We start from the raw sequence: 24,640 nt of genomic DNA on the forward strand, positions 1-24,640 counted from the left end.
AGGGCAAGAAAGTGACTTTATGGTCAAACCATTTGCCATTAGCTTTTATTAAAGACTTGTATTAAATGCTGAAATGAACCATCAAGAAGTCACTTTATTCACCCCCACCCCACCCACCACAAACAACAAATAAATGAACTAACACAAAAGAGACTCTTGACACGTCAGCTACTCTGAGATCCCCACCTCCCTTGGAAGATCAATGGGTTCCAGATAAACATTAATCCCTGTTGACGCTGCAGCTAGCTGGCACAGTTGTACCTCACTGCTCAGGGGTCCTTGGCGTTAAGTGTGAAACAGCCTTGGCATGTGCTCTGCATGTTTGTGTGGGTTTTGCACCAGATTCTCAGGGTTCCTTCACCCCTCCTAATGACAAGACTGGCTGCTTGAAAAGTGTCCTGCTGGGTATATATCCCCATAAGGGAGGCAGCTGGGCTCCCCACCTCACTGCATGCCCATGAGCACAGGGTCTTAGGTGATTCCCACCCCTTACTGCCAGATCTGTCTCCTGGACTACAATGACAGGCAGATAAATTATATAAAGTCCAACCGCTCTGACACAGCTCCTCCAGTCCAGAAAAGTACACATCTATCCATATCCTATATACAAGCTAATTCTTAAATAATTACGTTTTAACACTTTCCAAAGTGCTTTATCAATGACCAGTTCGGAATAAAGGTTTTAATTTTGGGCACTAATCAAAAACAAAAGCACTTTGTGTTGTGCAATGATTGTTTTACCATTTTCTAGAGAAACGTTATGCTAATTAAGCTCCTGCTTTCTTGCTCAGCAGGTCTTACCCTGTGATCTCCCAGATTGATTTTTACAGGCTCCCATTTCCATTTTCATCACTTTAACGAGCGTGTGGAGCGGCCCTCCTAATTAGCAAACCCATTATCAGCACTGGAAAATCAGGGTTTTAATGTGTTTTAAAGGAATGGTGTGCTTGGTTGGTGGGCTGAAATTCTGAGGCTCGAACCTGCTTAAATTTGTGGCGAAACCCCAGCCATGAATCTCCTGGTCTCCTTCCCCCGTTGGTTATTTAGCTTTTCAAAACCTGGACAGGAGGCTGGTAGACTGGCATGAACTGGATGGTTGTCTTCTCCCTTGCACTTTCGTTTCTGAAGACACACAAACTAAGGGAAAAGCAATTGCCAATCCAAACAAATAGACCCTCTTCACCAACTCCAGCTCTGTGAAGCACTTCAGTTTCTTTGACAGGGCTTTGATGGAAGATAACGACTCTCACGCTGACAAAGATCTGACCGTTTAGGCTCCGCCGCGAGCCCTGGCGATTAATCAGGGCCCTGTCCTGACAGCTGCATGTCTACAGCTGCAGATTAAAAAGAAAGCCCAACTCTAACAAAGTATTGATCTCCCGGCAAGTGCCCGAATAGCTAATCTATAACACTTTTAATTAACAAAAAAAAGATACGAATAAAGGATACAAAAGATTCCAATATCCTGATCGGCCTTTTCCTTAGCGCTTGTCAGAAATTTACAGATGGGGAGGACAGAAGTCAGAAGGGAGGGGGTGTCTTTGCAGAGGTGTCTGAAATCCCTACAGATCTCCCTTCAACACAGGAATACCAGAGGCCTTTAACCCTTATGAGTGTGAATAAGAGGAACCTGAACCAACTGGCCTCAGTTTAATCAAGTATGAGAAATGATACTACAGGCACCTCAAATGTTTCTGCTCTAATAGAGACAAGCTTTCGGACAGAAATTCCAAACTGTTCTCTTTTGCTAATATGGAAATGGAATGGAATTACAAAATGTTACCACATTTTATTTTTCAAAAGACAATATAAAAAAGTAATTAGAAAGTCACACAAGGGGTGGCTAGGAGGCACAGTGGTTAGCACTGCCGTCTTGTAGTGCTGGGGCCCTGGGTTCAGTTCTGGACCAGAGTTCGCAGCAAAATAGATTCTTTCCTACACACAAGGCACTTGCTGCTAAGCTATTCTACAGTTTATGTCTGAATTCGTGTAACTAGCTTTCCCTGATATTTATCAACAATTTGAAAACACATGCTCAAAAAGCCACCCATGTGTGCCTGTTAGTGAGGCAAAGCCTTTTTGACTTCATTCCAGACTTCGCAAATCAAATTAAAGAAATACAGTACGCCTGTTCTTCGTACTCACTGCGCAAAACTGTGCAGCTGGACCTCCTAATTACGCATTACCCCACGCAACGCACCAATTAACGCAACAGCTCCTGAAGCATAAATGGTTTCCTTGTGACATTTTTAAATTCTAACAACTGGTTTATTCCTCTCAGCCACTGTTCATCTTGGACCAGCCCCAAAACAACACTCTGCCTGTCCTAACTCCAGACTTATGTTTCCTGGAATACAAGTATAGCATCAGAGAGCATTAATACTCAAGATGAATCAATTTTCTTGTATTCTTTAGAGCCCCAATTTACTAAGCAAGCTCTTTTGCAGTGGTTTATTGTTTGATTCCACTTTTTATTTTCAAAAGGCTTGAGTTATTAACTAGAAGAAATGGCTGATTCCTTCAAAACCCTTGCTCTCCAACCCATCTTTCAATACTCTGTGCAAAGCTTTTTTTGTTTTTTTCCCCCCTTGACAGGAGTTTTGATGCAATAAATTAAGCAAACTGTTCTCTCATATATCAAACTGCTTTGTCCATTTATCAGCTTTCTTGAGGTTGTTCCAAGGCTTTAGAAAGTTAAGAAAAATACAGATATTTCTGCTTCTTGTTTTGCTCAATCAATTATACAGACTTGACAGCCTCACTGCTGTTGAGTTCAGAACTCTCTCTCTCTTTTATCAGAGAAACACAGGGTGCATGATTGCAGTTCTTGTACAGTGTATGTGCACGCTTCAGTAAGTACAATAAAAAATGACAAAGAAAACAGCAACTGTACTGAATAAAACATTTTCCTAATGTATTAATTACAGGTGGTAATTCAAACAGCACTCTCCCAAAATGGAATCCAGTTTATGAATAGCTTTCCAAAGCAAAACCCATCCTGTGTTTATTCTTTGCAAATTCTTGCTTTAATCATTCCAGTAGTGGAAAACTCTTACAAGTTTGAGCATGGTTGGAAAGTCAAGTGGATTAATTAAATAAAGTCTGCGTGCCCACCCACACACATGCACATACACTGTCCTCAAGAACTGCAGGTATGTCCCCCTGAATTTTATCTATATATGAATGCATCATCCCGTCTGTGTGCCTGCAAGAGGTTGAATGCAATTTGAATTTGTCTGACCAGCTGAAAAGAGTATTAAAGGAGCCACAGCACCATTCAGATTTTTCTCCACATAATGTGTACAAAACTCAGAACACCTGCAGATCAGTGACTGGGCTGCAAGGCTCAACCAACTCTCCAAACAAGTACCTTGACTGGTGGAGCCTCTGAAAAGCCCTAATTAGCATGTTATTTTAAACTGATTTGGAATGGGAGCACTCCATTTTTGTATTGCCATCATTGGAGGAAAATAGCCCTGCTCCACTCTTTTAGCGGCTGAACAAATTAATTAAATAAATGAGTGAGCAGAGGAAATATCTTCCTCTCCAGAGAGAAACAGAAGGTCAGAGTCAAAGTGAAATATTCCGATTGAAATTAAGATGCTCTGGCACAGATCCCAGGTACTGAATTAAGTCACAAAATCAGGTCTCTAGCCAAAGGCAATCGCTATACATAGCCTGTGCATGTACATTATCAGAAGAAGCTTCACTTTCTGGAATGTCTCCAGCATTCTTGAGGGGGGTGGAGGGACATCAGATTAGTTTATAAATACAGTTCAGTGGATCAGCCACTTTGCGAATAGTATTTAAAATAAATGAGAGAAGTCAGAGTGCATCTGTTGGACTTCACTTAATCTCTATATGCATATATATAATAAGAAACACCTTTCAGGGTTACAGTGTTTTCGAAAGCAAGAGGTCACCACAAATAATGGGAATAAGAAAAATAATATATATTAGTGTGTTTATTACACACACATTTTATACAAGCGGACGTTATTAAAAGCACACCAAATAATATGGGGTACATTACTCTTTTTTCATGCCTGTCAATACATGTTCATTTGCCGACAATATACAATAAAAAAAACTAAGAAAGGTCTCAAACAAGAGGCCCATTCCATCTAGTCCATTTGGGAGTTAGAAATTAATTGATCTTAGGATCTGATGCAGTCATTTTTTTAAAGATGCCAAGGTATTTGATGCAACAACATGGCTGGGCAGTTTTAGTCTCCCACATTAAAGAGACAGGCAAAACAGGCAATAGATGCCAGGCCTTTCTGCAGTTACCATGACTTCTACACATACATTTATATAAATGAAACTGTAAAATTACACGAAACAATTGAAAATATCAACGTCTCTCCCAAATGCCCCCATCATTTTATCTCATGCTTCTACTTCCTTTTAATTTTTATTCTTACACAGAAGGAAATGACATCTTATGAACGTGCATGCTCACACCGAGCAGAGCTCATGATGAATATTAAAATCCGCCAATTATATAAAAGGGAGACAAATTAGCATTATGTTCCGCTTAAGGGGTGAGAAGTGTTTTTTCCTACCTACCTGAGGATTGTGTTCTGCTTTAAATCCTGCAGGGAACAGACAACTAATTGATGATCAGAGGACACTAATCACAACATCCCTTCCCCAGACAAGAGCAGAACCCGTGGGGAATAGAGTAATACAGGAAATGTTTGCGCAGAAGAGCACGCAGGAGAGCGATCACTAAAGCACAGACCCGGTTATGCAAAGTTTCGGTTGTGAGCGTCTAATCCAGAGCTACAGGTCTTCAATTCTGCAGAAAGAGAAAGGAAACCTGAACCATGGCGACAAATACTGCGCCATATTCATCAAAAATTTACCACCACAATTTAAACACCTGCGTTTTCTTTTTCTCCTCCGTAAGAAAACAATATGTTTGTGAAGTGTCACATAAATCTTTCAGAATGCTCATTTAAGGGTCCCTCAAGGCACTTTAAACATTTCTTTCCGATTTTGTAACTTTCAGATTTATTTAGAATTCAATGCAGTGTTTTTTTTTTTATATACAACCCTGAGAGACGCAGGGGACACAAAAAAATAAGATATTTATGACGGGACTCAAACTTTTTGTTTTGCTTCAGGCTGCTCATGTTCTATTTCAGTACGACTTCACCGATTCAGGACACATTTTCAATCTCTTCCTCCACCCACCCCAGGCTGCAGTCTCTCAGTTCTTCCAGCATTCTCCCTGCACCATACCCTGTATTGACTAAACGTCTGGCAGAGAGGTGTTAGGGAGCAGAGCCTTGACTGCTGTACCTCTCAGCATCGCATAATACAGCCCTATGCTTCAGCTGCCCAACGACAAGGAGACTAGGAAGAAATAAAGGAGAACCGAAACTGATGGATAGCTTTAGAGTTAAGTGGATTGACCATACAAGGTAATACATCATTCCTCAATTTATACTTTTAACTAACCTGTTGCCAGAGCTTTATTTATCTGAACTCCAAGAACACATACAATAGCAAGGTACAGGCAAGAGAGAGTGGTAGTCCAGTGATCTCAATCAGAAAGGATTTGACCCTCTGGACAGGAGTGCAGAGAGTCAAGTCCACCACAGACTTCTCAAGAAAAAACAACTGTTTAACAGGTGATCAAATTTAGTCATTTGGCATTATATCAATGAAGCTCCAGTGAGGAGCTGAGTCAGCAGGCGTTGGCTGCAAAAAAGAACAAGTAAAGGCTGAAACATTTTGGCGATTGAGCCTTCCTTCCTTTAAGACCTCAAACATAAAAGTCTCAGCAAGATAAGTTATAAAAACAGGGCAGGACAGTAACTTGCAGTGATGTAGTCCTGTAGGCTGACAGGTGAATAGTATGAGGTAAAACTATCTCAGTTCACCCCTACACAGTTCACCATAAAAACATACAAACATTAGAAGTTGGAGGCCCCTCAGCTCATTTTCCAAAGAAAGTGTTCATTCTCCAAAGACATAGACAACAGGGGAGCCTGCATCACCCAGACTGGCTTGTTCTGTGGTTGAAGCTGTATATAACTGGTTTCTTTACTGTCATAGTACTGTACTTCCTCCAGCGAGCGCAGTGTCTTTTTGTCATATTTCCAAAAGCAAAAGTTTGCATTCTCGTTTACTGCTTGTGTCACTTAAGGTACTGTAGATCCAAAATAAATTTCAGATCAATAAAATGTAGGGCTACTATTATTTTATGACAGAGAACTGCATTAAAGAATGGACCATTTCATGAGATTACTGATCAACTTCATGTTTCCACAACTCCACTCCAATTAGCGCTCAGCTACACAAGATTTATTGGCACTTATCTGTTCCTTCATTGTATTATATTTATGCTGATATACTGTAAGTCTGGAATTTTATCTATTTTGTTTAACGCAATACTGTATTGATTTATGCAGCTGGATAAGATTTACCACCCAGGATGAAGACGTCTGCTAAGCAAGCAAAAGCATACTAATGATGACAGTGTTTTCTGCTTTATACAAACCATTTGGATCTGCAGCTCACAGAACCTGAAGTGGATCAAACTGCTTTGAAATGGGAGTCTCATTTCTATTCATGCAGTGCTTGCTGTTCACTATACTAGATAAGAGAACACTGAAAATATAAGAGAAAGGCCAGATTAGGGCAGGTCAAGTGATTGGACCCTTGCAGCACTGGGTCTCGCAAAAGCTTAGCCAGTTGATGCTGATGGCAGCGTTCGGAAACACTGATCTACATGCATATGCATGCGCGCGCGCACACACAGACACACACTTTCTGATCCAGCTCAGTTGCTAGGCTCTAATTAGGTTTCCACTGCCGCCCATGAGTTAATCAGCACAAAGAGATTTCCTCCTCCTGAAGCAACTCCTAGAAAACATTAACAAATCTTCCTATCAATACATATTTATTTAGAAATATTAAAGAAGCCATCTACATCCCATTCTGCAAAAGATGAAGACAGAGAGTAGGCGTGGGTATGCATGTGTCAGACGTCCACGGTGGCGCTGCCTGCATCTATTAGAGCAGAAAAGCCCAGCAGCCTGCCATATAATGAGGACTGAGCTGGCAGTTATTGCACTTCTTGTTTGCAGATACTGGGAACAAAATGAGGCTGGAGTCTGCGTTAAAGTCAACTGTAACCTTTTATTACTTTAAAATCGGGAACGTGTCAAAGAGAAGAACTTCTAAGTGTAGCTCTAGGCCATCTGCAAAGAGATGGCTCCCCAGGTGCTTTCTTTATTACCGTTCAGCATCCCATTAGGTTCGGCAAAATGTTAGAGTGCATAATTTATGCAAGTCTCTTTAATTGCATTGTTCAGTTCTTCTTAAGTATGTGTTCCTTTTTCTCATTACGATTCAGTATGAAATGCCCAAGGGGGGAGGGAGGAGTGGGGTGTGCATTTAAACTTCTTTTTATATCCAGTATTTCGCTGCAAAAAGGAGTGGTGGGGGGGGGGCTTCTCTATTACAGGTGCTATTTCTCAGGCAGCCTGGCAGGCATAGACACTTTACAAAGAGTAAAACCAAATCTTCATACAATTAGCTTGGTGTTCCACTCTGTAAGACTGGAGTGTGCCTTAATCAGAAGGGCTAGAAATAGGACATTAAATGTGAACTGCTTCTAGAAACACTGATGAGATTTGCAGAGCTGGCTCTTTCAATGCAGCACAGTTCTCTCATCTCACTTCTGTTCCAGTTGTTTAATTGAAACCATTAGTCCTCTGTACCTGGCTGTCCGGTAAGCTATCCCTGTGGTGTGAATAACAAATCCAGGAGGGGAACTGCCTCCCGTTAGGACCAGGACTGAACTGGAATTCCAGTATTTTTTTCTGGAGCTCATTAATCTCCAGCAGATCAGGCAGGAGCTGTCACTGAGCTCTGGCTTAATGAAACCCATCTGAAGTGTAGGAGCATTCTTGACTGCAGCTTTCAATGTCCGCCTGCTGCGTGGGAGGATAATTCCGGGAGGAATTTATCACCAGGGCGGACTGTCTCGCAGCCCCGTGTGCGCGGGTGATGCTAACCTCAGCTTCAAGTCCAGATCTGACTTTAGGCCACCTTCATCTAACACGGATACAGCTGCCACTGCACTGTCTCATCCCTGCTAATGTTTCCGTAGCCTGAAGCTATGCATGTTGGTGAAAGAAAAAAAGGGCAGCCCCACCCCTCACAGCCTCGAGCCATCATGCCGCAGAGTTTAGCACAGACAAACAGCTTTTTAATCGCACAGCAAAGCCTGTGACAAGCTAATGAGAACCTCTCCTTCTTGCTCCTTGTTTCTCCTGCAGGAACATTGTCTGCTTCACTGTCTTCCTCATCACCAGCAGCACCTGTGCACATGACCAGAGCAAAGGGCAAAGAGGTAGGCCTCTCGCACATTCATTTCATAGCCATATCAGAACAGAAATGGAGAAAAAACAGACCATAGACTAGCTTATAAGATAGCTATACACAAGACCGTTTATGATAATAGTACCTGCACTAGGAACAGGTGGGAAACTGAGATACAGTATATAAGATGGAACACCACTCTTACAATTGTACCAGACAGGCTTCCATACTATGAATATGCTTTTACAGTGTTTACTCATTACATAAGACAGGTTCAGCTGAGATTAGCTTTCAGAATATAAATCACACTTTACTGGCCCACACTTGGTTTTACTAATCACCTTTACGGAATCAGAGTGATAAAGCTGAGTGGTATACAAGTAGGTGACTCTCTTACACTGCAACAGAGGTGGAGCCAAATGCATTTAATCAAGATACTGAAGACCTGTAAAATAAAAGACTAGGTTAAACGCAGCTCTGACATGATAAGAGACAAGCTAAACCACGCATCTGAACTGCAACAACGTGCTCCTTCCACAAGAGAGGAGGTTAAATATTCAGATTAACTTGCGCTGTTCTTCAAAAAGATTTTTTCTTTGGCTTCAGGACAAAGAATTCCCAAACTGCGGGTCATTATTGATGCAGTGACCTGGGGAATGGCATGTTCTGAAGACAGGAGGGGAGGGCACATGTATCGAGAGCGATCAAAGACAACGTTCAGGCGCTGTGCAACACTAAGATAAGACACTTCCCCTGCATTATTTATTGAGCATGATGCTAATTAGCATTTCCAAGCAACTTGGGAGCAAAGGAAAATCACTGAAAGGGAGAAATGCAATCACACAATGTCAAGATGAATGACGGTTGTCGAGAGCATACCTTCGCTTGCGATGCAGGGCTTGAGAACGGAAAGGTTTGTAGCACAAGTGGAGACTGTTGCTCACAACGTAAGACTGCTAATGGAATACCACTCTGCACACAGAGCTGACATTAATCTTCAAACACATGTGCTCACCAACCAAATGGGAATACTGTGCAGATGTCATGGTTGCTTGCCACAGAGTTTCTAGCACAGTTAAAACGCACCCTGTCAAACCAGGGCTGTCACTTACAGAGACATCTAACCAACTAAAGCAAAAATCATCTACCACCTATAAAAAGTGGAAAGCAAACTGTAGATTAAAAAACAGCTTAATTCATATCACAACCACCAATAATGGACATACCTGTGTAGCTTGGTCTGACTTGCTGTAGAGTTTCACAATGAGAAACACGAGAAGAACAAATATTCAGAACGTTATACTGGACACGCGAAGGGGCAGGAGGAGTAGATATGTTAAGAAAAAAAGGCACAAATATGTCTGGACTGTTGTCATCAGCTGTTTCAACAGAAAGAAAAAAAGACGACAAAACTTTTAGTTTCAGACTGAGTTTCTACAGGACATGCAACTCGTGGGAATTAATTAAAGAATTTCACAGGGTAGTTTTCAAGGCAGCACAACAAAGGAAGCAGGACACTGTTAAGCTGGCTTTAAGCTCCTTAATGTTCCAAGGACTTGACATCATATGTTAGAGGACCAAGCTATTTCACTCCTTTAATTACTTATTTATGCCTGGTATTTATTATACACTCTCTCTGCTACACTATTTTTTTAATGTATATATTATGTAAAGTGCCTTGAGGGTGATCTGCACTGAAAGGCGCTATAGCGGAATAAAACTGATTGATGAATCCTACAGTATGTATATTAGAACATGCGTTCGTGACAGAACATCCAGCTGTGTAAACACAAGCTGGATAGCGGAATCCCCAGAGGAAACAAAGACAACAAGGATCCCTGCATCTCAGGACCCCAGAGTGCAGCAAAATGAGACACGACGAACACTTTATTTTAATCAAACAACATCCTGCTCTACACAGGAACACACGGTGTAAATAGGCAATGAAGGCTGGGGATCAATACCTCTGCTTTTAGAAAGTCATTTTCTGAAATGGCAGCGCTACATCTTGCTGCATCTTACAGAGTGCTACTGGTAGCAGCACGTATTTACATCTATGGTATAATACCTTAATTAAGTATTACACAAGCAGCTGCCTCGCCGCGCTGTGGGAGCACAGGGCTGCAGTTCAGTGTCCTTGCCATGGGGGCTCTTTCTTTTACAGTCCAGGCCGTCCCACTGAAATTGGTCACGCGTATCGGGGGCCGTCTCTGGGAGCAGTTTCCCCAATATGTCAGAGTCAAACCGTCTTTGCAGCCAAGATTTCATCTTTTACTATTCAAAAGACACAAAGTTAAACAAGCTCGTGGCAGAGGCAGAGAGGCCTTCATTAGTCACCCTTTTTCTCACCTTGTTCCTGTCAGATAACCATGGATCTATTTCATCTTGTGCTTTTTGTTAACCTCAGATAGCAGGTCAACTGTAAGCTTGAAACCTGTTATCTTACAGGAATAGTTCTATATCTGATTGTTATGTGAAATATGTTGAGGCCAGTGTGTAGAAATTAGATACTGCAAAATACCACACCAGAAAATAAAGCTGTAGGAAAAATGGATTTCTGACCATATGTGTCACAAAATTGGAAAAGGTTTGAAGGGTAAAACACTTTGGGAACTGATCAAAATAACAGTCTCATTACAATATATAAATTTCTACCTATATTCCAAATAAACTAACAAATATTACTATATTATAATAGTTCTTCAAGTAACCATATATACAGTGCTAAACACAGCAACAATACCAACAATATGTATAACGCTGAAACTCTTCTGTTTGAACTACTGTAGTTGTTCCAGGAGCAACAGAAGTCAGAAGCCACAGGTTAATATTCCTGAAGCTCTGTCTTGAAACAACTATTGTTTGTAACCAGAATCTTTCATTGACAGACAGGCATAAACAGAGACCAGAGAGATCCCAAAATCAAGCTGTGCACTGTTCTATAATACAGGTCATCCGTACTAAAAGAGCGCATGAGAACTCCAGAGAAAGAGCTGGTGACAGGCAGGCTGTCAATGGCAACATGTGTGACAATGTGAGAATACTTGGAATGATCAAACACAGCAGACCCTGTAAGCATGACAGACTAATATCAATGAGCTGGTAATTATGAACCTTAATTAGAAGCTGAAGAAACCCTACCTTAAGGATATGTTTATTGGCAAGGAGTTATTATGCAGCAGGCAGCATTTTAAAGCCCCTTGCCAAGCAGCATTCAAACACTCAAAAAACAAAACAAAAATGAATAAACCCTCTAGTACTTTAGGCACAGATACTGGCAGGGAGAATAATAAATAGTCTGAGCTTTGGGAGGGGGGACCTTGATTGTCAGGCTCAGCCACTACACTGTTGCAATGATTCGTCTTGTAGAAATGTATATGCAACTGCAGGCGTGCTGAACAGAACCCAGCCAAAATAAAATGAGCAGCTCTGACCTGCACAGTCAGTGGTACAAGTGGAAAATGCCAAACACAAACCATGAAGGGTCTGTGCAGAGGCTGACATTCTGCTTCATAGAGAGGGAAGCAAGCGACGCAATGGTGAACATTGCTGCCTTGCAGCACAGGGCCCCCCGGGTTCAATTCCAGACCTGGGGTGCTATCTATGTGGAGTTTGCATGTTCTCCCTGTTTTCACATGGGTTTCCTCCAGATGCTCCAGTGTCATAACTGACTTCTAGGAAAGCTGGCCCTGGTGTGACTGCATGAGTATCTGTGTGTCTCCTTAAACTGGAATAAGCAGTTAGAATTTAGATGGATGGAGAGTGGAGTGTCACTCTGAGGTGTCATGCTTGGAAACACTCTTACCGACAGCAGTCTCCAGGTGATGGGCCGCACCTCTCTGGGAATCCCTGACCAGCTGTGCTTCCTCAGCTCCTCTGCAGACAGAACACATCAGGCAACCGGGTCAGTTAACATTCTCTGCTTCGACACACTGATGTAGAGGGAACCACAGTGCAGACATGTAAAGTGCTCGGCCACTGAAGCTTGTAGGCCTGGTGAAGGGCCACTTCCTTTCCATCATACTGGCAGGCGAGTCAGCTCTCCCAGCTGCCCCACACCCTTGGTTCTAGAACAGCAGTGCATTGCGGCAGGCAGAGGGTAGCGACAGAAAAGGCAGATGACAGAGGACTTTACTAGGCTGCACATTGACCGATTTTCAGTTCCCTCCTCAACCCAATGGAGAGCATCTCTAATACTATTCAAAGTGACATGCCCACACAGCGCGTTACTGAACCTGAAATGCCCACACAGGTTGTGTTTTCTGCGTGACTGCCTTTTCTGACACTGCAAAGAAAACTGTGATGTCTCTGCGCACAAAAATATCAAAAGTCTGTAATTTTTGCAGTTTCATCTAGATTCATCGGAGGAGGGAAAAGAATGAGAAACGGGACACTGTATGATAATCGGAGATTCTCCTGCTGTGCATCAAAAGAAAATACTGCACTCGGAAAGTGGAGCACAGAGTTTTACCACCGATGGCAAAACATTCCTCGGCACCAGATCTGAGTGCCTGATTACGATCCCAGCTCAAATGAGATCATGCGCTAGCTGAAAAAGAAATACCTCCGCAACTTCTGAGTACACGAACACTGCAGGAGAAGCAGCTCGCACAGCACACTTCCCAGCTCAGCACATTAATACTTCATCCGGGGGACGACGTCGTACTTGTATGGGAAAAGCAGGCAGTGCCAATCAACCAGCACACCTGACCAGCGATGCATAATCAAACAGCTCCAAGTTTTAAACTTTCAACCAGGCAGTGGAGAACACCTTTTTCCACAGTTTCCACTATCTGAACTCTCAATTGCTTACATACTTCACAGGAAGTGCATTTAAAACTGAGATCAGGTGCTGGACCTACAGTAACAAGCTAACCTGCCATATTGTTGAAGCTCATGCTTTAGTTTCTTACATTCATAAAGACAAATGTGTGCACTGTAAATAGGTAGCAATATTGAAATGAATACAAATATAGTTTCCTCCTCAAATGACACATTAATGTCATTAAAGGTTAATGGCAATTTTAGAAATGCTGCATTCTCCCAAGGTTTCTAATTGACTACTGGATCATACAGTCAAGGTTATTTAGACATCTTCAGCCACTTGGCCAAAACATCACCAGCATGTCACATACAGTACTCACATGCAGAATATGAAGGTGCTCATTTAACTTCTATGCACTGTTATTCTTAACAAATAACAGAAGAATCGCCATAACAAACAGCATTTATAAAGGTATTAAGTGTGACTGCATCCAAAGATGCAAATTCAAGCAGTACAGTCTGCTCAGTGTCCTGCATTGGACAGAGCACTCTGGTGCAGAAAAGGCTGCAACAACAGTGACGAATCATCCTGGCAGGAGGGATTTTCCCAGTACTAACGAACGCAATGAACACTTTACATGAAGGCGTATCACTGATTATCATTACATCACTAATCAAACAGTACAGCTGCATTTTTTTTGGCACAATGTAAAAAAAACACAAATCTGCGTCAATGAAAGATTTATGATGTAAACTTTTTGTATGCTAGTTGAAACTAGCTGCTTTTTTAATTTCCATTTAAGGACACACATTTAAAAGTAAAGTAACAGTGAGATCTATTAAACTTCTATTGGAGTGGAAGACGGTTTAAATGCATCGTTTTGCCTCTCCCTCTAGCGTAAGGTGCTGGAATGCAGACACAGAGCAGCTCAGGGGGCTGTCAAGGACGGCACCCCTGTAGCTCTTTCTTTCTCCAGCTTTCCCTTCGCCTGCATGAGGAATAATCGTGGAAGGCGAGGAAAGACTTCAACTGAAACTGCAGGGCGATGGTGGGAGGGTCCCCAGGTACCGAAGATTTCTGTGATCTCTGCTGCTGCCCATGTGAAGACAGGAGAAAGGACACAGCCAGTGAGCTGCGCTACGACACACCCTTAGAAGCTTACGTGCATTTACAACAGGCAGGCACAGCGCCGACTGACAAAATGAGAGACCGCTCGCTGACAGCAAGAGGGGGTTAATTTAAAGATCACAAAGGCCAAGTATTAAAAATTCACTACTTTTTAGGTGCCGTCAGAAACCCCTGCTTGGGATAATGCAAAGTAATGCTGGTTAATCTGACAGGTGACTGTAAAAGGATGTCAATAATCAGAGCTGTCAATGCCAAAAACAAACCACAGAAGGGATTCTTAACATAATGGTCCAAGCATGCATTCCTTTACTACTCGTGTTCACATAACCTTCATTATTTCATAATCATAATTTCATCATCGTTATTGTCCTTGTGATGGATCTGTAATTATTATCTCCATCATGAAATTATTATTAGCAGCAGAAATCCTATTATTTCTAAGCACAGTAAAACAGCATTTTTTATAAAGCAGTAGCCCCAGTAGGAGCTTAGCGTTATTCTAATTATTTTTAGCAATGGTAGTGGTATTACAACAGTATCACTAAGTGACGACAAGATGCAGGGGAGCTGTGCCTTTTCTGCAGCTCTCCTATACTTGCCAGCCAGCTCCCCCTGCTGTCCTCCTCAGAGAAGTGCATGTCACTCCTGTGTCCTGCTGAAGGTGAAGAGTGGACAGCAGGGCATGAGCACAGCCAGATGTTTGCTGGTTGCTGAGGTATATCCTTGAGCTGGTTTGCACTATTTTTCATTCCTCCAGAGCAGTAGCCTAAGCAGATTTACTTGGAGATGCAGAAGCCTCAGAAAAAGAGCACGGCTTCACAGACGCTGCTTCAGCTACTATTGCTGCAGAATCACTTACAACAGGGCTTCAGGTTAAACATCTCAGCCAAGCAATAGAGCACAAAGGGTTTGGGCTCAGAATGACGCACAGAGAGTCAGTGACAGAACCGCATGTTTAAACTTTACCCTAACCTGGGTTTGTATGTTATGTCTGTGTGCTTCACTGCTTCTTTGTATTTGTAGCAGCAGGGCCTGTGTCTCAGTGGGTTAGCTATGCTGTAAGTACAGCAGAGCAAATTACCAGGCCTCCAGGTTAGGATATAACATACTTCAGACATATCTGGATTTTCTGCAGTCCCCATGAGATCCAATTTTCACTTTTTTACGACGCTAATCAGTGCAATCAAGCCATTTTCCTAACAACTAGGCAGACTTCACTCTTCTCTCCTGTAAAAATATCTAGCATAACAAATGCGAAAAGATATTAAACGGGGTCTGGAGACTGACAAAGCCTGCTAGAGGGAACTTAATTTATTTGACAGATTGTTATACTAAACTCTTTGGTATGAAGAATTCTTCTCTGGTGCTAATAACTCCTTCCAACTCTCAAGAAAAGCCTCCGCTGTCTGGATACTGTACATCTAGTATTTGTTGGCAGATATTAACAAATGCATTGAAAATTAGAGAACCAGATCTTACCAATGATTAAGCATGTCTTTAAACAGGGTGCATTTAAGCAAGAAGGCCCCTGGCAATTCTGGATGGATTGAGACCTCAGTTTGCATGTTCCTCAAAGAACAGAGACCACAAAGGCTGGCTAAGCACATTGTCGTACACGAGGACAACAAGCACTACTAGATTTCCATTTAATGCAGGCACCAGAAGCATAAACACTACGAGATGGGAAACATTGAGCATGAGGAAGCTATTTAAAAAAAACTTATGTTTTTATCTTGACATTATTTAGATCTACACAGATGTGGAAACCATAAATAAGGCAGTTATGATCTACAACTGAAAGCGAGAGTAACTTAAGTAATTTTGCCAATGTCGCAAAACTGAAGTTGCACAATGGAGCTAATAAGACCTCATTTAGAATACTGTCCAAAATATTTCTGCTATGGACCAAGGCTTAAGGGAGTATCCTACTCTGACAAGCTGAATTAACTGAACTTTGTTTTAGTCTTCAGCAAAGAAGACCACAAAGACTAATTTAAGTATTAAATATCCTCAAAGGCTTTGACGTAGGTACAGGGCTTGCTGCTGGAAACCCAAATCTTAAAAAAACAATGATAAATTCCCATTTGGGTAGGTATAAAATAAAACTAAATGACAACTCCAAATTTTGAAAAAAAGGCCTTTTTGCAGTATGGAAACACATTAGTGTAAAAGTCCATTATACAGATTTCATGTTCTCCACTGTAATCCAATCATTCATACCTAAAGGGCCGATTCTCTCAGGATGGTAAGAATTTAATCAGCAAGGGCATCAAAATTTTAAATCACAGACAAAATTCAGTGAAGACTTGCGGACACAAAATGGAAAGGCATAATAAAAAGAAAGTTATAAATGTACAATTAAATATAGATTACCCTAATTTGGATGAAGGAACTTTGGTTAAATTCCTTAAAACTGTTTTTACTTTTTACTTTAACAACAATCTGGGTTTAAAATCATAGCTCTGTTCTCTGGCCTTTCTAAGTCACTGCACGGTACATCGAAGAATACATGTACTGTGCCTTGGGTATCATTCAAGTTATGTGAAAAGATTGCCGATTTCCACTACTCAAATCGTTTTAGTGAACGGGCCTGGTGATTAGAGAGCTACCACCTGAACTGCGGTGAGCAGGGTCTCTCCCTCTCCATCTACACACAGTCATTTCACAGGCGCTCTGGCTTTGCTGCCGCCCAGCTTCCCGACCTTAAAGGCAGGCGGGCACTGGCGTCTCGGGCGGACAGCAGACTCGGGCCCCGCTGCCTGACCCGCCCGCCACTGCGGAGCGGCGGAGGACAGCGGTAATTGGTGCCGCTGCTTCAAATCGGAGCGCTCCCGCAGCAGCTGGAACACCAGTGCGAGACGGCGGGCGACAACTCCCCTGAGGGCTGCGGGGAGGGGGAAAGGCACATGTGGCATTTTGCAATTAATGAAAACTCATAAAAGAGCGAAGAGGAAGGGAAGGACCTGTCAAAACTCAGGGACTGTGCCGTCTTGAAATCTCTGACAATGCAGAGCTCCTGCGCCGGGATCCCATAAACGAGCTTTGGTTCATTCTCAAGCATCAAAAATGTAACGACGGCACTGCATTTCATTTGTAGTATTTACTTGCAGCATCTACTCTGGCCCTAGCACTTTATTACCGAAAAGGTGTTTTGATTCAGAAATGGTAAAACTCTTCTTCACCATATTTAACTATTCAAGACCCCTGTCATTACTGACTTGCATCCTCAATGTGGTACACTGCACTATATTCCAACAAAAAAACAGAAAACATTGAATTACAACTGCAAAACAGTGTAAAAGATTGTCTTTGCTAAATCACATCCACAGTGCATTACATCAGGGGCTCCAGAATGACGTATGCACTGTGTTTCATTCAGGACTGGTGTGAAGTTTGACCTGTCCCTCTGGGACTGCGCAGGTTTTTTTCTGGGTGCTCCTGTTTCCTCCCACTTTCAAAAGACCAAGACTGTGATCTCGGACAATAAAGGTTAATTGGAACTCTAAATCGTCTCCATGAGCTGTGTGTGTGTGTGTGTGTGTGTGTGTGTGTGTTTATCCCTGTTGGTGGACACCGATCCCCACAAGGGTGTAGTTCCACCTTGTGCCCTTTGCTTCTGGGATTATCTCCAAGATGCCATGACCTAATCAGCTTTATGATAATGTATACATATGATCATAAATTACTCTCATACCGTATGTGAAAATCTGCTAGAGTATAGGACATTTATAAACACCATTACAGGTTCAGAAATACAAAACACTATTACCGATCACTATCACTACTGAAACTCAATAAGTACAGTAAACCACCACCTTAACCAAATTACAAAGCTGCATATTACCAACATATACATCGGTAATCAATTCCAACTTCACCTCAGTGCATGACAGAGTACACTTACAGAGTACAGCTGTAGTGAAAGGTAAGCCTACAAAAATATGTCATTGACTGAGATTAATGAGTCTGAATTACAATACAGCAGCAAAGACGTTATAAAGTGCAAGATACCTGTAGTTAATGAATCAAAAGTACAACACAGCACATATCTGTAGCTGTTTACTAACAACATTAGTAAAATTAACACCTTCCTAAATCACTATTTTGCCCAACAGTCCAAGCTATACATCACATAACAATGTTACTTAACTGTGTGGTGTTTGGTATTTTTTGCTGGTGCAACAGTTATCTTCTAACGTGGCCCTTTTTAGGCATGAGAAATATTTTTGTTGAGAAATTATAAATAATGTATACGTATACAAGGATATGCCTTCAAAATAATCTCAGAAATATTATAATAAAAGTCAGGCATCCAATAAGATAAATATTGAGAGTGCAAGCTGAAATCAATTATTTGAAAAGAGTAAACACTTCTGTTCAAAGCCTGGAATGCGTGTTTTTCAAGCACATCTGTTAGTTGGTGTCGGCCAGACTGCTTGAAGGCGTGGAAGCTGCTGATCTGGTTCGGATCCATCTTGTAATGCAGGGTGTTAGTTAGAGATTTTATTAACAGCCGCAACAGCTAAATTGCTTGCAAGTATAGCTAATTTTTTAAAGCAATAGATTGAGTGACTAGAGTGGCAGTTTTTGACAAAGGGCAGACATCTTAGAGGAGAGGCAATGTCTGTGGGATCTGTAGGAGGGCAACGAGGGAACTCACCCTAGAGCATTCTGAACTTGAAATTTTTTCGATTGTGTTTTATTGGGTCAACTTATAGAAGCAGTGCCGAGGGGGCTGGGTGAGAAATGAGAAGAGTTCAGTGCTGGAGAGATTAAATGATCATCACCAAAGCCGGGTCAGCATTAGGAAAAAGCCAGAATCCAGGCTGAAAGCACTTCAACAGCAGTCAAATCCTGAGTTAACAGGTATGAGGGCCTGAACTGGTATCCTTAACTCTGGTCTGCAAGCACTGTCATCCAACCGGGCTTGAGGGACTCTATAAATCACCCTTAAGACACAGGCAAAAGAGTTAGAATGGTCCAGTCAAGCAAATAATGAGTTCAGTTAAATCAGTTAGATGTAATGAAAACCAGAGGACCGTGTGTCCCTCAAGGACCAGTTTTAAGAGCCCATGGTTACCAATAGAGGCTGCAATCAGAGAAAATTGTTGGAAAGTGACAAGATTCCCCCCCCCACACACAATGCTGGAACAGTAATTGCAAATCAAAGAGATGAAGCATGGAAAGGCACTGCAGAAACCTGAGCTGCTGTCTTCCGACACTCACCCAGGTCAGTGTTCGGGCTGGCCAGCAGCTGCCTGAACTTCTCCAGCCGGCTCTTCTCGCGGACGGTCATGGGAGGAGCCCCCGAGGCGTTCTGGTCGGAGATGCGGGCGATGAGGGGAATGATGGGCCGCAGAGGCAGGGACTGCTGTTTCTGGAGTGTGTTCCGGACTGGAGGGCCTTCTGGAAGACAAAAGTAAAGGCCACGGTCAGACAAACAGTTCGCATGCAGACAGAGTGCCTAAAGTGGGTTGCTTTTTCATTATTTTGCCATGACATTCTTCACCCCTGATTCTCAAATCCTTTCAGTCCACCAAATTCACAACACATTTGAACATACTACAATATTCCACATAAAAGTACTTATCTGCTGTGTTTGTACTCAATGTCTAGACATATTGCTCAAAGAATACAAATCCTAGCATTTTTCCATGATGTGTATTCAGTATATTTCATTGTCTTTTATCCATTTTCAATTATTTTCTGCTTGACAAGGAAAGGGACTGCCAGTGTGTGAATAGGCCTGCTCCTGACAGCGGAGGAAGAGCGAGGAATCCCAGAGGACTCTGGGTAGACATGAGGACTCCCGTCACACTACAGGTAAATGAAAGACGAGAGGAAGAATTTCTCAAGACAAACACTGACCTTCAAATGTTGCTCTGCGTTAAACAAAGAAATCTGAAGAGAACATTACAAATTCTGTGAGTGCTTTTTTTTCTCTGTACTGGCAGATGAAAGAAGAAAAAAGGACAGGAAAAACGAGAGTCAAAAATAACTCAGAAAAGTCTATATATTTTTAAGTGGAATGGCTGCCTAGAGAATCTTTACTTATTTAGTGCTGGAAAGCACGGTCACATGTCAATTTCTTCACTCGTTGCAAATTTAAAAAAATTATGCTATATATCAATGCTTCAAAGGGGAAATACATTTTTAATGGACAAGTACTGAATGCTGGCATTAATATGGAGAAGACGAAGGCTGGTCTTTTGCAAGTCCTTTCCAGCCTGTGATGATATGGCTGCTGTATGCTCAGTTAAAAAACTGTTTTTCAGTCAATAAACTCAGTTCCATCTTTATTTTTCCAGCTACATATGTCCTTTTTAAACCATAATGAACGCTTTTTAATCATTCAAAGAAGCATAACTACCAGATCTCATCGGAACTGAGATGCTAAGCAAGGCTGGGCATGGTCACTACAGGGATGAGTGACGCCTAATGAAAACCATCTTACTGCTGTAAGGGGTGCTTGTTGGTACACCAGGTGCTGCTCTTCCCTCCGGACCAGAATTTCCAAACCAATACTCCAGTGTGGTAGTCTGGAAACACTCTGCTTTAGGAGGGTGATTCTTCAGATGAGATGTAAACCCAAGGTCATGACTGCTTCAGACCACTGGCAATGATTGTAACAGAAGGCATTGACCCAAGTGTCCTGGCTATATTCAGCTTCAGGCTTGCTCAGCCTAGCATACCTACATTTCACCCTTAATTCAAACGGAGAAACAGACTCTCCCCTTCTCCACCTGCTACTTCAAATAGAAACTGCAACCTGACAGGCACACTTCTACAGTGGCATCTGTAAGCTGACAATATCCCATACAGGGCTAAGGGTGGGGGTCCTGGCATTAAACATCTGCTGCTGCTCCAAGGGGCAGCAGAGGCAGTGCCACCCCCTCCGTGCCCCTCCCTTCTGCTCCACTGCCCCCTTGCCACCTTTCACCAGTCTTCCTGTCAGAGCCATCTGCCTGTGTCCGGCCTCCAGACCTCCAGCTAGAGCCAACAGCAAACCCTCTCCACAAGCCACAGCAAGAGCACATGGCCTCTAAAGACTGCCAAGCACACAGCCTTCCTTTACAGGACAGCCCAGTGCCCCTTGAAACTAGAGGTGCTACCTGTAGTTCTTTGGGTCCAATATTAATATTCACTGTCATGCAATGTAAAAATGCTACATATACTTTTCAGCTGGAAGCAACATGAAAGAATACATGTGTATGAAAAGAGCTGACGCATGTAAGCAAGCGCACACAAAGCCTCGACGCCTCTTCCTCAGCATGGAATTGAAATGTTCTGATTGTTTAATTATACAATTAAAAAAAGAAATTGGCACAAAGAAGAATGTTGCTGTAGTGACCCGATGCGACCACTACATTTCAGGGTGAATGGCGAGATTCCAGATTCCTGCTAAAAGGTTTTACAGAAAAATGTTGCCTTATTGAAGGAAGCCCATCACCTTTAGTCGTATAATGACAATACAAAATACTGATGCTGGTATTTCACTCCTTTTTTCTGCATCAAGTAACATGGAGATGCAAGGGCATGAAGTCAGGACATAAAACTCACTGTATCGACCAAACGCAAGAGTTATTCCCCAAACTGCTGGGGCCAGGCTGCAGACCTCACACTGCTGGCTGTGGCTCCCTACATGGCTGCCCAACCACAAGTCACTGGCACGTTCTTTTCAGCTGCTTCTTATTAGAATAAAGCTAAAACCACTCATTAATTACTTAATTAGTAACTGTATCCCTGCAGGCCGTCATTAAAGAAACACCCAGGCAGGCAGAGGAAGACAATGCTCTTCAGTAAGTGATGTGTGGTGAGCGTTCTGGCACACTATGGCTACCGTCGCATCATCCAGGTGGATGCTGCACATTGGTGGTGGTGGAGGGGAGTCCCCATTACCTGTAAAGCGCTTTGAGTGGAGTGTCCAGAAAAGCGCTATATAAGTGTAAGCAATTATTATAATTATTATTAATTCAGCACATTTCTCCAACTTCCAACAGGTGGAAGCCATTCTGCCTCTTTGTGTGCACTGCATCTCAAGTGAATCAAGCAGGCCTTGCATTCACTCGGGCATTGTTCTATGCCAGTTTGAATCCAGGAAAGATTTGCAATGCAGGCCAATTAACACAGAGAGAAAACATTTGCTGCATCAAAGCAAACACACTGTCGTGTGATAATACGCAAAGTCGCACATAATGACATGCAAAAGCTACAAAGGACTGAAACAAAAGCTAAGAAAAAAAAAAACTTTTGCAACCGAAAGGTAATTTTTATTTCTCATCTCTCTCATCTTCACCCACCTCTTGTTTCACTCCTTAGTTTTTGTTGTATACATAAAATATCTATTCTTCCAGCTGTGCTCTCATTTAAACACTGAAAACCAACAAGGCACTTAGTCTGCACCCTGTAGCCAATGAGATACACAGTTCAGTCTGTTTCCTAGTTCCCTTGCAAGTCTCCACTGATAAAGACATGAACTAGAAAGAAAAGCAACCAACCCGCTGTTGACCACCAGTGACCTAACTGACCAGCATGGCGGTATTATGACTGATTCCTGGTTGGTCTGGCCTCAAGAGAGAGAAAGGGGTGTCTTACTTTTCCTAATCTGATCTGAATCAAACATAATTACTTGATCTGTTGACTACTTCTTTTCCAAGTCTTCCACCAACTGAGGAGTTACAGATACTAGAAAACCTGTAGGACTGGACTTGGTCACTAATGCGGTATAAAACCTGAAAAGCCCAGTGTATCGTGAAGACCTGAAAAGAGTTTAAACATGGAGGTTTATTAGGAAAGGTGCTATATATAAAAGAGCTACCATAAAACGGCTCTGTACCAGACAGGCATGTGGAGAGCAGCAATCTGTCCCATCCCCCTCTCACAAAAACACTAACAGATATAAAACATCCAGGAATCCTTATACTGTCAGAGAGCCAAACTGAGGGCATAAATCACCGTCTGCCGTCTGATGCTACATATTACAAGTCCTGCACACATCAGAATAAACAAAGCCACCTTCCATGAAATTTAGACGGTAGTGGGGTGCTGGAGGGGGGGTAAATAAATAAAAACGGATAAATAGAAGTGACCCAGATTCTGGAGAAAGTGGAGCTGTGAACCCCCCACTGGGACAGGACCATCCCAGAAACAATTTATATCTGCTCACTGGCTGCTGAGTGGCAGAGTCTAGCTTTGCCTAAAATTACCCACTATCCCAGGGAGTGCGCCCTTGTAATTGCTTCAGTCCGGCATTAAATATGATAGATACAGCAATGATCCTGTTAGCATTGGACCCTAATCATTCATCGCTCTGTCCACAGAGCACAGATGAGGGCTATCTGTAATAAAAAACCCAGGCCTTCCTTCATCTCCAAGAAGCATCAGAGAATTGAGAATGTATCGAAATTCACCACCCCCCCAAAAAAATCAATCCCTACTGTGGCCTCAGTGACATATTGCTGAACGCAATCATTTTAAAGAGTTTCTGTGGGGGGGGGGAGACAGCAGTCTCTCACAGATTAAATAAAAAAAACAACATGAGTAAATAAACAAGGAATAAACTTGTTAGCTAAACACATGCTATTAAAAAAAACACTAATCCAATTAAAGTTAGGGCTGACCCCCTGGGGAGCAGGAGCTTGCAGCTTCGACTCTGGTCAACGTGACACATGTCTGGTTGGTTCTGGGAACTCCACTGCTGGCACCATTGCCCGTGTGGCCTGCACCAACGCAGAGATCAGCACCACCCTGCGGCAAAGACACACCTGCCCCTTGTGGCACAACACAGCATGTAACCCTCCAGACCTCCCAGTCCCACTCACTGGTAGCGCCTCGCCAAGTAAAATAATATCGCTGCAGCCCACAACACACACAGTCCAGCTATCAAGTACGGCACTCACAGCAGCAGTACTCAATAAGAAGGAAGAGATAGTCCCCTCCAGTGATTTGGCTTCATTAAAAGCCAGCCAGTGGGATTTGTTGGTCATTTTCTTCTTCCCCGTTTTCAAGAAGGACCATTTCTCCCTTGCAGGACATGCCGACATATCTACACACGTGGGAAAGTGTGCCCATAAGACACACAACAAAATTCAAAGATATTTGAAAGGGCTCAAGAAATGGCATATAAGCTGCATCTTAATACCAAGCTCTACCAAGAAAAAGCAGCCTTTTCCTCACCCCCTCTCTCTCTAAAGTTTCTTCCCAGACACTGGAGGGTATCTCTTCAACAACACCACCCCCTCTCCTGGGCCAAGCTGCAGAAAAAAACAATAGTGCTATCTGGGCTGAGGGACTGTGGTTTAAACACAAGTACAGGCATTCATTCCAAGGGGAAACACAAAAAAAAAGTCAACCTGAAATCAACCCAAAGACCCATAAAAAGCTACACTAAGGTTTGGGATTTCACAG

General features: G+C 42.5%; 1 protein-coding gene across 2 annotated transcripts in view; it reads right to left on the reverse strand.

The window, feature by feature from the left end:
* tbc1d22b (TBC1 domain family, member 22B) overlaps nucleotides 1-24,640 on the reverse strand; it is a 129,433-nt gene that overhangs the window by 89,961 nt on the left and 14,832 nt on the right. For both annotated transcript variants that reach the window (XM_088922159.1, XM_088922158.1), the window contains 2 exons: nucleotides 19,460-19,639; nucleotides 12,146-12,216 (listed from right to left, as the gene is read on the reverse strand). In XM_088922159.1, the coding sequence (XP_088778285.1) occupies nucleotides 12,146-12,216; nucleotides 19,460-19,639 (251 nt within the window). The remainder of the gene's footprint in view (nucleotides 1-12,145; nucleotides 12,217-19,459; nucleotides 19,640-24,640) is intronic.

This window comes from Atractosteus spatula, chromosome 7, assembly GCF_055471065.1.
Source record: "Atractosteus spatula isolate fAtrSpa1 chromosome 7, fAtrSpa1.hap1, whole genome shotgun sequence".
NCBI classification, from domain to species: Eukaryota; Metazoa; Chordata; class Actinopteri; order Semionotiformes; family Lepisosteidae; genus Atractosteus; species Atractosteus spatula.